The sequence below is a fragment of the Mustela nigripes genome, chromosome 1 (assembly GCF_022355385.1).
Source record: "Mustela nigripes isolate SB6536 chromosome 1, MUSNIG.SB6536, whole genome shotgun sequence".
Classification (NCBI taxonomy): domain Eukaryota; kingdom Metazoa; phylum Chordata; class Mammalia; order Carnivora; family Mustelidae; genus Mustela; species Mustela nigripes.
In genome coordinates, this window is record NC_081557.1 from 86,413,506 (window position 1) to 86,430,137 (window position 16,632).

General features: G+C 48.2%; 1 protein-coding gene across 3 annotated transcripts; it reads left to right on the forward strand.

The window, feature by feature from the left end:
- On the forward strand, positions 1-16,365 carry ZNF202 (zinc finger protein 202). Of its 3 annotated transcripts, XM_059414720.1 has the most exons (8): positions 1-118; positions 1,430-1,546; positions 9,793-10,296; positions 11,006-11,216; positions 11,571-11,659; positions 12,866-12,995; positions 13,528-13,647; positions 14,179-16,365. In XM_059414720.1, exons 3-8 carry the CDS (start codon positions 9,895-9,897, stop codon positions 15,165-15,167), a joined length of 1,941 nt encoding a protein of 646 aa, XP_059270703.1. In that variant the 5' UTR covers positions 1-118; positions 1,430-1,546; positions 9,793-9,894; the 3' UTR covers positions 15,168-16,365. The 3 variants fall into 3 exon arrangements, with proteins under 3 accessions (XP_059270703.1, XP_059270710.1, XP_059270718.1); XM_059414727.1 differs by lacking the exon at positions 1,430-1,546; XM_059414735.1 differs by lacking the exons at positions 1-118; positions 1,430-1,546 and adding an exon at positions 6,871-7,012.
- Positions 16,366-16,632: the final 267 nt, after the last annotated feature.

The following is a 16,632-nucleotide window of genomic DNA, read 5'->3' on the forward strand; positions in this document are numbered from 1 at the left end:
CCCCACGTGTTCCGACCCGCCAGGCGCCGCGCGGCTCGGATCCGGCGGCGCTGCTACGGCCGAGAGTGGGTGGGGGAGAAGCCGGGGCAGGGGAGGAGCCGCCGGAGCTGTCGGATCCGTGAGTGCTGAGGGGCTGGGCCGGGTCGGGCCGGGCCGGATCGCGTGGAGTCGGGCAGGGCAGGGCGGGGAAGATGGGGGAGAGGTCTGAGACCCCGCCCCCCCAGAGCCTGGGGAGATCGCACTGTCCTGGAAGAAGGGGCGGCGGCAGGGCAGTGAGGGGCCCGAGGCGTTGCGGTCCCCGGGGCTCCCGTGGCCGGAGCTCGGACCTCTGGGGACGCGGATGGCGCTCCGGGCTTCTTTCGGTGCAGCCACCGCCCTCCGCCCCCTCCTGAGGCCTGCAGAAATGCAGTTAGTTCGTACCTCCCTTTGCTTCCGCGCCAGCTGGCCCCCCCGGCACCGAGAGAGGAGTAGCCTAGGCCCCTCTGTTTCCCCCAGCTTTTTCTCACCCCGTCTTGAAGATTGTTCAAGAACCACCCCCCCTCCATCCCCCGCAGTCTCCCGGCCCAGACCAGCCCCATTTCTTTCCACCACCAAACTCCCCCCTCGCCAACACACGTACAGATACACTCACCCGTGATCTTATCACCCTTGGACACCGTCTGGCCTGTGGCTTTTCAGCTGCCACTGTGACCGACCCCACGTTTCCCCTCAAGCTAGTAGCTTCTGTCTCCACTTGCAGCTTCCCTCCCCCCAAGCCCTCACAGCCAGTTATGGCACTTCTGAACCCCACCGTTAGCAGGAGGAGACAGGCCTCTGCTTCTTGTCTGGTTTGACCAAAAGTTTGTTAGTTCGTATGCCTTGGTTATTCTGTTTTCTCAGGGGGCAACCCAGTTTTTATTTTTCTGGGCATTGGAGATTCTTGTCTCCCAGGCCCTTTGATTACCCTGGCTGCCTCTGTCCCTGTACTGACCATCCCAAAGGTGACCTCGTAGGCCTAGCTGTTCTGTGACCTCCTTGGTCCTGGAGAGCACTGTCACATCCAGGCTCTCACTCCGATGTCAGGGTGAGAACTGTCGGTTTTCCTCTGTCCACGCCCTGCAGGGGACCCCCAGGACAGCCCGACTCGGGAGCCACAGAAAGCTAGTGGAGTCCCCCTTCCCTCTTCCCAGCTTCTCTTCTAAGTCACCCCCCCGGGGCCTTGATCCAGAAAGCCACTTTAGAAAGGTTGTGAGGAAGCCATTGGGAGAGAGGCGTGTTGGTGGGAAGTATGTGACGACCAAGCAGTTAGGGTTTGTGGCCACTTGTCTTGGGTAACTTTCTGCTGATAGATCTAGTATAAGAGGGCCGGCAGGGTTGGAGGGAGGAAGGGGATTTTTCCTCTTAGGATCAAATACCTGGGATTCATAATCTTTCCCCCTTTCTCCTCCAGCTGTACCCCTTTTGCACTCTTTTAAATACTATATTGCAGTAGACAGTCATTTCAAGGGCACAGCAAGGTTTACTACGATGTGAGGGACTCTTGGGCATTACAAACTATACAGATGAGGTAAGTTACAGGTTTACATTTTTTTGTGGTTAATTTGGCACAGGCATAAAACAGCCCTAGATTCTTGACTTTTGCAAACTTTCCTTTAAATTTAGGCAGCACCGGGGCACCTGGGTGGCTCAGTGGGTTAAAGCCTCTGCCTTTGGCTCAGGTTATGATCCCAGGGTCCTGGGATTGAGCCCCGCATCAGGCTCTCTGCTCAGCAGGGAGCGTGCTTCCCTCCCTCTCTCTCGCCTACTTATGATCTCCGTCTGTCAAATAAATAAATAGAATCTTTAAAAAAAAAAAAAAAAAAATGGGGCAGCACTGGAAAAGTTGGATGCTTTCTGCCGAACCTCAAGTTTACTTTCTTTAGGTACTGGCTCTCAAACTTAATGTGCATCTCAAGCACCTGAAGGGAAGGCTTGTCAAAGAGATTGCTGGGGCCTCCCCCAGAGTTTCTGATAACAGGTCTGGGCCTGGGCTTGAAAATCTGCACATTTCTGACAAGTTTTTAGGTGCTTGTGCTGCTGGTTTGGGTTTCTCACACTGAGAACCACTGCCTTTGGCCAAGCTCCTTCACATAAACAGTGCAGTGGTTTGGGGAGTCAAAAGACATATGTGTGTACTTCTGTTAGAAACCAGTAATATGATCTTGTGTGGATAATTTAACCACTTAGGTCTGAGTTCTTTCGTTTTTAAAATTAAGAAAGCTTACTTAAAAAAAAAAAAACCCTCAGTAATTGCTAGTGTTCTTATGCCAAATAGAAGATGAAATATTGATGAGTTTTCCCCTTGATTTTTCTTAATTCTCTTGATAGGAGCCTCCATTTTGACCATATTACTTATATCCTTATTTAGGTTTTTGCTACGAATTGCTAGTATGCTAAAGTCCCTGCTGTTTCGTAACTACTTACTAAATTCTTTAAGGTTAGTGCCAATGCTTTTTTCATCTTTCTCCTTCTGGCAGTTTGGATTGTGTGAGACACACAATTGATAGTCTGTAGGTATGAATGAATGAATAGCCTTATCCCCATATCCCCGGCTATCTTTTCCCTTTGAAGAAGTTTTTCTTCCCTAGTTTTGCATGTAAAGCGTTATATGGCTATGCCACTTGATTCCCCCAGGCCATTGGGGTAAATGCCATGCCAAATTCCTATAACTGTCCCTGTGAGTGATTTATTACCAAGGTCCTGGCACCCACTGATTCTAAATTTTAGTGCATCTGTATCCAAGTTGGAGTAGGAGAAATAGCTTAATAAAATTCAACACATTTTACTGAGCACCTTTTCTACCAAGCATTCAACAAAGTGTTAGGCACTTGGAATATAAAAATGAATAAAGAGGTCTTTGCCATCCCAGGATGCCTTCTACTCTTTGCACCATGATTTTATCTGCAGTAGAAATCTGCTGCTCTTCTGATTCCTCTGGTCCGCAGGCAAGGGGCCCATCTTTTATCATCTCCTCATAAGTGAGGGAGCCTCAGGCAATGCCCGAAGGAAGTCCTCTAGATACAAAGCAAAGAGTATTTTGACAATATCAGTTACAAAACTAAAACCATAATACATGACCCTTGAATTCACTGTTCCTAATTACCCATATTTACTCTTCGGGTCAGGGTCTAGTTATAAAATATATTATCCTGTTGTTTTTTATTAAATGATGTTTCCTGCATCCCTGTGATTGGCCTTGGTCATGTTTATTGTAGTAATGAATTGGGTACAGCTACTTTAACTCTGGCTGCCATAGGAGCACTGCCTCCCTCATTAGGATGGGTGTCCGGTTTGGTGACGCCCTTTTCCCACTTCAGACCACTTTGTGACGTTCTGCCTTAAACTGAGCCCTAAGGGGCGCCAGGGTGGCTCAGTGGGTTAAAGCCTCTGCCTTCAGCTCAGGTCATGATCCCAGGGTCCTGGGATCGAGCCCCACATCGGGCTTTCTGCTCTGCAGGGAGCCTGCTTCCTCCTCTCTCTCTCTGCCTGCCTCTCTGCCTGCTTGTGATCTATGTCTGTCAAATAAATAAATAAAATCTTTTAAACTGAGCCCTATAATTGACCTGCTTTATTTAAGCCATTGACTACCTCTACGTAACCGTTAAGGTTAAGAAGCCTAGCTTCCCATTGGACATTAACCAGTATTGTCAGGACGGCCAGATACTCCGTTCTGGATTCTTAAAATCTTGTTTTTGGCTTCTACCCATCTAAACTCTTTGGACTTCTTAGACTAGTATGCCATGGCCCAGGTATTCATTCAATAAAGAAGCCTTATATCCTTGTTCCTCTCAAAGCCCCTCTGTTACCATTAAAAAGCAAGATGGTTTTTCAAAGAATGACCCAGCTTTCTGTCTTTACATGGAAAATCATTCCCATTTCCCAGATAACACATCTTGAGGAGGTAGAACCCAGATCCCCTACCTGCAAGGGCAGAAGTACCAGCAGTCCTGCATGGTCTCCTGAGCCTGTGGTACACACCTAGAAAAAACATTTTAATTCAAAATAAAGTGAATTGGTATGCTTTTTATAGTTTATTTCACATTCCTTTTTTTTTTTTTTTTTTAAGATTTTATTTATTTATCTGACAGAGATCACAAGTAGGCAGAGAGGCAGGCAGAGAGAGAAGAAGGGAAGCAGGCTGAGCATAGAGCCTGATGTGGGACTTGATCCCAGGACGGACCCTGAGATCATGACCTAAGCTGAAGACAGAGGCTGTAACCCACTGAGCCACCCAGGCACCCCAACACTTTACTTTTGATAATAACAGTAGACAGACCAAGATTTTTCCTGTGCATTAAAATTTTTTTTTTGGAATGACAGTGAAAAAAAGGGCCTTTTGCTTGTTCATTGTTTAAATCTTGTGTTCTTCCCAAAAGGATTTAAAGTAGTTGGAAGGGAAGAGAACAAAATAAATTGAGCATCTGCTCTCTCCTGGGCTCTGTGCTATAGTGATTCTGTATGTAACATCATTTACTCCTTAAAGAACCGTGGGAGTTAGGTAGGATAGCCACATTTTGAGAATGAGACCCAAGACATAGGGAGTGTCACGTGGCCAGTAAATGAGGAGAGGGATCCAAACCCAAGGCTCCAAAGCCCCAAACCATTATGTGGAAAGCATGAATACACACTTGTGTACAGGACAGTTAACCATAAAAGATAATCTTCGCAGTAGAGGGATCATACCAGATAATCTTTAGTTTTAAACAAGAATACAGCGGAGCCCCTGGAGGTGTCTCAGTTGGTTAAGCGTCCAGCTCTTGCTTTTGTCTCAGATCACAGTCTCAGGGTCATGAGGTAAAGCCCCGTGTGGGGCTCTGTGCCGAGTGCAGAGTCTGCTTGAGTCTTTGCCTCACCCTCTACCCCTTCCCATTCTTTCTTCCTCTCCTTCCCTCTCTAAAAAAGAAAAACCACAGCGTTAGAACAGGGCAGTTAACAATTTAGTTGATTCCTATTCTAGAATGATGATAGGAGCAGTTGGAAGGTCTGGTTAGCCCCAGAGAACAGGCATACCCAGATTTCCAGGTTATGGGCCAGCATTAGGGTAAAAAATAAAATTGGAGGCAGTCATTTGAACCCTGATGCCTACTGAAGATGATTTGCCAGTAAATAGATCACTATCTCTCTATTGCTGTATGACCACAAACCTTGTCATTTAAGGTCCAGAAAGCCCTCCCGAAGCAGTCAGATTTTCAGGTAAGGAACCAGATAACCTCTTTTTTTTTTTTTTTTTTTAAGATTTTATTTATTTATTTCACAGAGAGAGATCACAAGTAGACAGGCAGAGAGGCAGGCAGAGAGAGAGAGAGAGAGGGAAGCAGGTTCCCTGCTGAGCAGAGAACCCGATGTGGGACTCAATCCCAGGACCCTGAGATCATGACCTGAGCCGAAGGCAGCGGCTTAACCCACTGAGCCACCCAGGCACCCCCCAGATAACCTCTTATTGCCTGCAGTTTTTGTTCTTGTCCATAGAATGCAGTTACGGCCTTCGCTGGCATGTGACACATTTAGATAAGGGGCAGAGGTAGCTGGACCAAAGGCGGGAGAAAGCTCTTGCCTTTTCCACAACTCCCCAGTCCTGCTCCATAGACCCTAGAAACACTCAAAAAACGAGGTCTTGGAGCATGCCCAGCCCTAGGCTTGTGAAGCTTTTCTCTAGTCATTGTTTCAGAGCCTTCTAGAACCAAGTCTTTTGCTCTTCCTGGCCTGGCTTCAGTCTCTATAGAGTCTTCAGTTCTTATCTGTCATTGTGGAACCCTTCCAAGGGCAGACATGGAGGGAAGGTATTAGAAGAGCATGGACAACAAGTTGCAGGATGGATTGCAGTATAGCATATCCCAAGAACCTAGAATGAAACAGTGTCCATTTTCTGTTTCTAATACTTGACATTTGCACAGCACATTTTCGTTCATAAGCTCACAGAGTTCAGCTAGTCCTGTGAATTAGAGTAGTTATCTGCAGAGGACTCTTGTATCATCTCGTGGTTCCCTTAGAGTTCCTCCAGTTACTTGAGGATGTGGGGCTGGGACGTGCATCTTTGGAAACCTAACCCAGTGTTCTTTCCACGCGCTGCCTGCCTCCTATTCCTTCCCATTCCTTGTCCCATCAGGGGCTCCTCTTCTGCCCATCATCCTGCCATTGCTGATCTGTTTGTCTTTGTCTCTTCCTAAGCTGCCAAAGTAAATCCAAAACAAATAGTGGAAACTTCAGTTCACAATTTCTGAGAGGATTTAGAAATGGCAGGTTTTAATGTAGACCTTGTACGTTCCTTTGTCTTTAGAGAGCAAAGCCCTCTGAGAGCAGGAATGCTTCTGTCAATGCAGACCTCATAGACTCTGCAGTAGACGATCTCTAGTAGCCAGTGCTATGTGGAAACGAGGAGCACTTCTAGTCCGCCTCCCTGGGCACGAGTCCTCAGACTTCAAAGATGATTGCGATCCCTTCATTAAGCCAAAAGACTATCAATTCATTGTTATCTCAGAACTCCCAAAGAAAACAGCTTCACTGAAGATGGGCATAAAATTTTAAAAGCTACAAACCGCATAGTAAACAGACTACCATGGGGTAGAGACAGCAGATCCAGTAGGTAAGACAGTGACCACATAAAGATCTAGAAATGAGGGAACTCTGTAAAGCAGGCTATGAAATGAAAGTAAGTAGTGGATATTTAAGGCTACCAGAAGAGAAATAAGAGCATGAATGAATGAAAAGCCATTTGAGATAAGAGATAATAAGAATAAACAATAGGGTCATTGAAATTAAACTCCGTTTTATGGGCAGCATGACATTAGACCCAACTCTTTTTTTTTTTAATATTTTATTTATTTATTTGACAGATCACAAGTAGGCAGAGAGAGCCGATGCAGGAATAGATCTCAGGACCCTGAGATCATGACCTAAGCCAAATGCAGCAGCTTAACCCTCTGAGCCACCCAGGTGCCCTAGACCCAGCTCTTAAGAGTGGATTGTTAACCTTGAAGGTAGATCTGGGACTGAGGTAATGAAGCCTCCAAAGACTAAAAAATGAAGAATGCCTCAGATTGCATGTGGAGAGGGGTCTGCAGGGGGCAGGACCGGGAAGACTAGGGGTGAAATTTAAACGAAGTTGTTCATTCAGCATACAAGCATCTGTTAAATGCCAGGGTGATGTAGGAGATGGTCATGTTTTAAAAGTTCCTCTTAATGCCTTTCAGTGGTTCATAATGACTCAACCAGGGGAATGGCAGTGGAGATGAGATGGATTTGAGAGACCCTTAGAAGGAAGGATTAACAAGATCGGTAAATTAAAAAGTATAGAAACAGTGGAGGGAAAGGTGGGTTCTTCCTGATAAAAATAGGAAGAAAACTTTATTCATTTAAATTCACTTCATGTGCACTTCATCATACATGTTGGAAACGTCAAGGAGGTTCATAGGAAGCGTAGCTGGGGACTATGTGTGCCATCCCGGGATCCATACCATGGGCGTGGCGATGGCGTTGTGCCCAGGTTGCTGCACAGGCACAGTGATGTCCAACCATTTTAAGGATGGGGGAGTGGGATCAAGGAAGACCCCTCAGAAGACATGGAATGGAAGCTGCCTTAGAAGTAAAGTTTCACCTAATGAGGGGTGAAGACTCAGAAGGAACAACATGTTCTTTTTTTTTTTTTTTTAAAGATTTTATTTATTTATTTGACAGAGATCACAAGTGGGCAGAGCAGCAGGCAGAGAAAGGGGGAAGCAGGCTCCCTGCTGAGCAGAGAGCCCAACATGGGGCTCCATCCCAGGACCCTGGGATCATGACCTGAGCCGAAGGCAGAGGCTTAACCCACTGAGCCACCCAGGCGCCCCGGAACAACGTGTTTTAAAGCCAGAGAGCGTGGGGCTCATGTGTGCTTCACATGCATACTGTGTGTGGGGGGGGGGGGGGGGGGGGGTGGGGGGGGGTGTGTTGGAAAGGATTGAAGAGGAGGATGAAAGGAAAGCCTGCCTAATTTATAATACTACGAGTTTCTTTTTCCACTTAAAAGATGGGGGAATGGTTGAGGATCTTACAGGGAAGGGACGTGATCACATTTGCCAAGAGTGCTCATCACTCTTGTGATACTGTCCTCGGTAACTTGAAGGTAACAAACTTGCAGGTGGGGAGCTCCAGGTTGGAGGCAGTTGGGAGTAATCCAGACAAGAACTGATCAGGAGCTACGGTGCAAATCGTGGGAATGCAGAAGAGGGAACATGCCAAGAAATGGAACACACCATGCGGCATTGGAGCTGGGGGGTGGGAAGGTTGCATCTAGAAGGAACAGCCTTCCTATGAGCATGGTATCCTGAAGAGACACCCCCTTTTGGTTGGAAGATCAGCAGTTCGCGATAGCTTAGTGATAACACAGCAAAGGGGAGGGTATGAGGTTTGACAAAGCAGTTGAGGGCTGATGGGGAAGAGCTTTGTGTGCCACGCCAAGGATGTTCTAGCTGATCTTACTAAGAGAAGTATTCTGAAGTGTTGAGTGGTGCAGTTGGGACTCTAATTTAGAAAGATAGTTAGCATTGGGTTGCCATTGCCTTTCTAGGCACTTGACAGTGATAAGTTTAATATTCAGTCACCCTAGTAGATGGATACCATCCTTACCTCCACGCCATAAATGGGGAAACAGGCACAGGGAGCATAGGAACTTAACTGTGGCCTCACACCTACCAAATGGCGCACCCCCAGTTTAACGCCTATTAACGCCGTCCCTTACACACCGTTGGTGTTTCTCCACAACCACACGCATCAGGACCATGTGTAGCATTTCTAAAGACACAGTTACCTCCATTGACTAAAGCCCAAGTGTCCAGAATAGTGTTGAGCAGTACTTATTTTGCAAAAGCTCCACCATGATTATGCTGCCCTCTGTTCCCTCTTACACTGAGATCCCAGGTAGGCAGTAGGGTCAGTAGTCCAGGCAAGAACTGAGGGCCCAAACTCAAACAGTCTGTGGCAAAGAGGAGGAAGAAACAGATTGAGAGACTTACAAGGTAGAACTGGTTTAAGGGGCTGTAAGCAGTGGGGAAGAATCAGAATGGAGTCTAAAGATGACAGAGTGGAATGTTTACTTAGCTAGTGATCTCAGCCAAGATAGGCTCTCAGGAAGTGGGGTGATTTGAGAGTCAGCGGAACTGTCAGTCAGTCAGTTTTGAACACTTGGGTTTGAGGGTCTAGAGGTGTTCCCATTAAGATGTCTTTTAATAAGCAGAATATTGCTCTGGGGGTGCCTGTGTGCCCGCCGCTTTCCTCACTGTTACCTCACACAGTCCGCCCCTCAGATCTCTGAGAGGCCCCCATTTACGGAGGAGTTCCTGTGGAGTGTGGTCAAGTTTGAAATCTGGCTTCCTAAAGGCTCCCCCGTCTGTTTCAGCCTGGCAGATGGGTCTCTCTTGGTGTGTATGTAAACGTGTGTGTGTGACACAGATGGTGGTCAGTACGATGGGTTCCAGCCGGCAAGGAGCAGCGCCCTTTGTCCTCGCCATTTTCCTTGCAGTTTCACAGGGTTCGTGAAGTAGAGATGCAGTGTTTTTCTGTTTTCTCTGTGGGGTGTGAAACTGGCGGAGGGTGAGGGGTAAGAGAGCAAACTTGAGGCATAGATCATCCAATTTCAACCAAATCTGTTTATAGCTGATGGTGGTGGAGATGAGCGGTAGGGTTTTAATAGGGTGAGAAAGTGTTACGTGTGCGGGGTCATGAGTGAACTCAGAACTGTTGGCCCTATGTATCCGCTCATGCTTACGCTCTTGTTTGTCTCTGCTTCTCTGCCCCCAGGTCCCTTGCGAGAAACTCCTTGAGGTGCCCAGGCTGAGACTGGGGGGAAATGACGGGGTGAGCTCTAGATGGTATGAGACCCCTCCCCACAAGAGCCAAACAATGGCTACAGCCTTGGAACCAGAGGACCAGGATCTTTGGGAAGAAGAGGGAATTCTGATGGTGAAATTGGAAGATGATTTCACCTGTAGGCCAGAGTCTGTCTTACAGAGAGATGACCCTGTGCTTGAGACCTCGCACCAGAACTTCCGGCGCTTCCGCTACCAGGAAGCCGCGAGCCCTCGAGAAGCTCTCATTCGGCTGCGAGAACTTTGTCATCAGTGGCTGAGGCCAGAAAGGCGGACAAAGGAGCAGATCCTAGAGCTGCTTGTGCTGGAACAATTCCTTACTGTCCTGCCTGGAGAACTGCAGAGCTGGGTGCGGGGCCAACGGCCAGAGAGTGGCGAGGAGGCGGTGACGCTGGTGGAGGGTTTGCAGAAACAACCCAGGAGACCAAGGCGGTGGGTGAGGAGGGGGAGTCCTGATCTGTGTGATGTGGAGGGGGCTATTTGCTGGAAGGATGGATTTGGGGCATAGGGCGTACAGGGAGGGCCCTCATTGTTCACCCTTTAAAACTAATTGGCTCTGCTCTTGGGTTGCGCCTAGATGCATAAGGGGAAGAGGGGGGTGTGTGTGTGTGATTGCGTGTGTTTGAGTGAGTGAGTGAGTGTGACTTCTTTGGCTTTTGAAATCCCTGCTTAGGAACCATCTTAGGGACCTCAGCACTCAAGGATCAGATGGCTTTGGTTTCCCTTTCTTTAGCTGTCGAGCCTCCAGTTCTTGAGGAGGCCAGTTTTGTGACTTCCTCAAAGGTCCTCTTAGACTCTCAGTCACAGATCCCCCTCCTGAGACCATAAGACAGGGAAGCAAACAACGAGGAGAGCCACAGGTGGGAGCAGTGGAGATGGAAAGGATGGGTGTCTCAGAGCCCCAGGTGACAAGGGCAGGGGTGAGGGCAGTGAGGAAGCTGTGCAGCAGTGTCTGAATGTCCCCCCTCGTCCTGGCGAGGATAACCTTCAACAACTTGGGTGTCCCATTAGCACCAGAGACTCGCCTCCTTATCTAGGACCCTCTGGGAGTGTTTCTTTTGGCAGCGTCTCCCAAAATAAGCCCTGATGTCAATCGAGACTTTCCTCTTGACTCCATGCTGACTGGAAATTGGAATTATTCCCAGGTGACTGTCCATGTTCATGGCCAGGAGGTCCTGTCAGAGGAGACGGTGCATCCGGGAGCAGAGCCCGAGTCACCTAGTGAGCTGCAGAACCCTGTGCAGATCTCGACTCCTGAGGCATCCTGTGAGGAAACTGTACAGAGCCCGGATCTGAGGCCACTGGAAGAGCAGAGCCTGTGCCATGAATTGGAGTTCCAGCCCCTGCAGGAGAGCGGTGGGAAGCCTCAGCAGAAGGGGGCATTGTGGCGGGCAGAGTGTGGGAAGGGGGCTAGTTCCCCTCTACGGAGGAGGCTAGGGGTGCAGCATAGTGGGAATAAATCACAGAATCCAGGGTATTGAGAGGAGACATTCCTAGCTAGCATCCCCCAGAAACCCGGCCAAGCTGAAATAGCCAACCCATCCTTGCTTGTCCTCTTGGCATGTTAGTAGTTTTCCACATGGTGGCAGTGGGAGGACTGACCTGCCCTTGGGCTGGTTTCTGGATTCCTGCCAAAGAGCAGGAGAGCCGGTCAGCTGTTGCCGCTTAAACACCGCACTGTTGCTCATCTTTGCCTTCTTTTTTTCGTAGAGGTGCTGGCGTCCCAGGACCCAGATCTTCCCGAAGAGAGGAGCACTGGAAACCCAGAGATGGTTGCCCTTCTTACTGCTCTTTCACAGGTGTGCTCTGGTTTCCCCTCTGTGCCTCAGAGAATTTGAAGAGCCACCAGGCATTAGCTGAACAGGTCGGACAGGGCACAAATTTCCACTCTCCTTTGCCAACTTAAGTTCTCAGTTCTAGACGTGCCTGCAGCAGGGGGAGTTGCATGGAAGGGGATGAATGACCGTAGTCTCATTTGGATCTGCAGGCTCCAGAGCCTTTTTATTTGCCACTGCCCAGAGAGAGGGACTAACAAAATGGGATTATTTCATAACTCTCTGGTACAACCCGGAAGTGGCTGAATGAGGGCATATTTTTGGTTTTTACAAGTCAGCTTGCTAGTCATTTGTGAGAATGGCTGACTGCTGCAGAAATGCTTTCTGAAATTGTGTGGTATCCTGTCGCAGGGGCTGCCCTCAGGCCACAACACATAGGAAGCCCTTCCCATGGTCAGGGCCTCAAAACTAGGCTGTGATGCTGGAGAGGAAAGGAAAAGGCTGCATCTGTGGTTTCACACTGTAGTCCAGGTGCCACCGAAGGGCCTGTGTGTGCTGTGCTGACCCTGTAGGTGATAGGGGTGCCTGGAGAAGGTCAGGGAAAGCTTTCCAGAAAAGGTGAATTTTTGCAGAAATATAGGTGGTATTAAGGCATCAGATAAGGTGTTAATGAAGACCTTTAAGACTCTTCTTGTACGTTAACCAGTGTGCTCCAGAAGAAGAGCAGAGTCTGGCCCTGAGAGAAAGCAGTGGGACTGGGAGGCCCAGAGGAGGAAATAAGAAAGTGCAGAAATAGGAAGTCGGGGAGCAGCAGCCCGGAGTGCTGCAGATTTCCCGAAGGGACCCTGGAGTCCTATGTGCATGCCTTTTGTCTCCAGCCATAATCTTCATCCCACGAACAAGATAGGCACCTCTGGGAGCATCCCAGTTGTTTTTGTTTTTGTTTTGTTTTTTAAGATTTTATTTATTTATTTGTCAGAGAGAGAGCAAGAGCGAGCACAGGCAGAGAGGCAGGCAGAGTCAGAGGGAGAAGCAGGCTCCCTGCGGAGCAAGGAGCCCGATGTGGGACTCGATCCCAGGACGCTGGGATCATGACCTGAGCCGAAGGCAGCTGCTTAACCAACTGAGCCACCCAGGCGTCCCTGTTTTGTTTTGTTTTTAATTTGTTTTGTTTTGTTTTAATTTTTGGGGGGGAGCATCCCGTTTTAACCGAAGCCTGTGTCTTTTCAGGGATTGGTGACTTTCAAGGACGTGGCTGTGTGCTTCTCCCAGGACCAGTGGAGCGACCTGGATCCAGCACAGAAAGAGTTCTATGGAGAATATGTGTTGGAAGAAGATTGTGGAATTGTGGTCTCTTTGTGTAAGAAATTTCAAGTGTTTCTAGGGTGTTTGAGCACAGAGGTCTTTCTCCTCTTGAAAGTTGTGGGGGTCTTAGGCCTTAGAACTGTATGCGCCACGCTTCTCTTAGCCTACCCCACCAGCAAGACTGAAGGATGAGCTAAAAGCAAGACAGTGTCCTTCCAAGTTAAAGGGAAGAGGAAATGCTTAGAAAGTGGTTGGAAACTTCTAATAAGAAAATAAAATTATAATATATAGCTTTAGTATATTTGAGGTGGTGTGAGTTTTGAAACAAGCAGTAGAAGTTGAAGCTGATCTGCTTACTTGAATATGGGGAAAGAGGGAGCATTAACAGTCCTAGAACTATCAAGTTGCAGACGAAGGGCATGAAGTATGCAGGATTTGGTGAGAAGTGCTCAGGCTAAAAAGACCAGATTGGAGCCACTGACTGGGCCGACCATTTGTTCTTCAGTCGACCCAACAGCAAAGATCTGCTCTTAACACAGGGAATTGCTGAATCAATCGTAATGTCCCACTTTCCCTCTCTTGAGCAGCATTTCCAATCCCCAGACTAGATGAGATCTCCCACGTTAGAGAGGAAGAGCCTTTGGTCCCAGATATCCCAGAGCCTCAAGAGCCTCAAGAGCCAGAAATCCTGAGTTTTACCTACACAGGTGAGGAATGACAAAAGGCATCTTCCCCCGCAGGGCTGGCACTTCCCCTCTCCCTCTGGGGTGCCCCTCTCATTGGTTCTTCTGACCTGTTGGCCATTACCCCTGTCTCTCTCTGAATGCCAAATTCTTCTGTCTTCATCCTCCCCTTTCCCCTCCCGTCATTTGTGTGAGGGGTATGTAATGCAAGATGGTGGGAAAAAAAAATGGGAACTTTGGAATGCAGCTGTAGTCCTTTACTAAGCAGATCACTTAAACTCTTGGTCCTCAGTGTCCACATTTGTGAAATGAGGATGATAATTTTTGTCCACACCAAGGCTTGTTGACAGTATGAGATAATGTATAAGAAAGTGCCTGGCACATGACAGAAATGAGTTGACTGGTTATTTCCTTCTCTCCCAGCCTCTGCAGTTATGAAATATGGGCTTCTCTCTGTGGTCTTGCCGTCCCAAGACTGTTTAAAAATCCCAGCGTTGTGTGGAAGGCATTGTCCCCTCTATAATTTCCCTTGTTCTCCTCTTACCCTCTCTACAGGAGATAGGAGCGAGGATGAAGAAGATTATCTCGAGCAAGAAGATCTGAGTTTGGAGGATCTGCACAGATCGATTTTGGGAGATCCCGAAATCCACCAGACTCCAGACTGGGAAATAGTCTTTGAGGATGATCCAAATAGACTTAACGAAAGAAGATTTGGTATTTCTCAAGTTAATAGTTTATCAAATCTTCGGGAAACCATGCCTCTCCACCCCTTGTTAGGGAGACACCATGACTGTCCTGTGTGTGGGAAGAGTTTCACTTGTAACTCCCACCTTGTTAGACACCTAAGAACTCACACAGGAGAGAAACCCTATAAATGTATGGAATGTGGAAAAAGTTACACGCGGAGTTCGCATCTTGCCAGGCACCAGAAGGTCCACAAAATGGGCACATCATATAAATTTCCCCTAAACCGGAAGAATTTGGATGAGACCTCCCCTCTGGTCCAGGCTGAGAGAACTCCACATGTTGAGAAACCCTATAGATGTGACGATTGTGGAAAACACTTCCGCTGGACCTCAGACCTTGTCCGGCATCAGAGGACACACACAGGTGAAAAACCCTTCTTCTGTACTATTTGTGGCAAAAGCTTCAGCCAGAAGTCTGTGCTGACAACACACCAAAGAATCCACCTTGGAGGCAAACCCTACCTGTGTGGAGAGTGTGGAGAGGACTTCAGTGACCACAGGCGGTATCTGGCACACCGGAAGACACACGCAGCCGAGGAACTGTATCTCTGCAGCGAGTGTGGGCGCTGCTTCAACCACAGTGCCGCGTTTGCCAAACACCTACGAGGACACGCCTCTGTGAGGCCTTGCCGGTGCACCGAATGTGGGAAAAGCTTCAGTCGGAGGGACCACCTCGTCCGGCATCAAAGAACCCATACTGGCGAAAAGCCGTTCACATGCCCTACCTGTGGAAAAAGCTTCAGCAGGGGCTATCACTTAATCAGGCATCAGAGGACCCACTCAGAAAAGACCTCCTAGCTAGGTTCCCATGTGAGGAGGTCTGCATTCAGCCCTCACCTGGGGATGGGCCAGGAGACACCCTCTTGTCAGCCTGGGAAGACCTTTTCTGGGGAGTCTCCCTGACGTGCCCAGATCTACATCACCTCTTCCCACAGCTAACTAAAGTCCCCCAGGCAGAACCTCTCAACCTTCTACTTCTACACCTTGAGGAGGTTTTTTGCCCAAAGTACAACCTTGGTGGAGGCTTCTCCTTGACTGGAGTGTTCCTGCCTCTACCTCATGGGTGTGAAGCAGATGTAGAAGACTTAACAATATCATGGTTATTATACTTTCCCCTAAATAGGCTGTTGCATATCCTAAAGACTGCTTCACAGCCTCAAGTATAAAGTTGCCCAGGACAGCCCTTTAGGTTTGGTGAGGGACCGGCCTCTAGGATTCTGTCCTTCCTGGGCTCAGATCTTAAAGCACACAGCCCCGAACTCAAGGCAGGAGATCTGCATCCTCATGGCTCTGCCACACATTCACGTGATAACTACAAATCTCTCACTGGTTCACTTCTTCACCATGCACTTTGCTTTGATACCTGGGGAGAGATGGGAGAAGTGTCTGATGGGGGAAAACCTTGAGGCTGTTTCATATGGACCTTGTCAGGCTGCTTCCTTACCTGTTGCCAAAATACCAGGGGCCAGACCCTGCTAGAAAGGAGGATTTCGTCAGAAGCCTCTTTCGCTGGGGGTGTTTCCCTGTTGGAATACTCTGCCCACCCTCCTCAGTATTCTACCAGCCTCTTGGTTTTGCCCCTAGCACTTCTGCAAAAGGGAGATGGAACAGCTGGGTGCCAGGGGAGTCAGTAAAGCATAATGACATCACAGTGAAGTCATTTACATTCCCACATACGTACAAGCCCACCCACCCTGCCCTCTTTGCGTGGGTTTGCAAAGGGATTTTGGAACCATGTCAGCTAACCTAGGTACGATAATAATTACAGAATCACAACTGACTGGGTCACTTCATTTATATGAAGAACACAAGAAGACCTGAGACCAAATTATGAGGAAAATTTTGTAAAAGCTGTTGCTGCTGGCTAAGGCCATCAAGACTATACTGACACCCAGCCCCTATCATCCCTGCCTTGGTTCTCTGATATCAGGGAAAATTATGAACCCCAGCACCTGGGACCCTGAAGAATTTACCAGGAGTAAATGGCTTTCATGTATTTGCGTTGTTTGCTTTTTCTTATGTGATCTCATTTTTATGTAATTAAGAACTAAATAGTAGTATCTCATGGCTGATAGTAGGTTCTCTGTTGCCTGATTAAGGATCCTTGGAGATGGGGAGGAATAATTACGAGCCTCACCTGCTCTGCTTGTGGAAGTGGCAAGGACTGGGTGAGCGTCCTCCATAAATGGAGCATAGGGTATGGGATTAAAGCATGAGAAGGGAGATTGTCTTCTGTGCCTGGTTTCTTCAGCTGTTTCTCAAT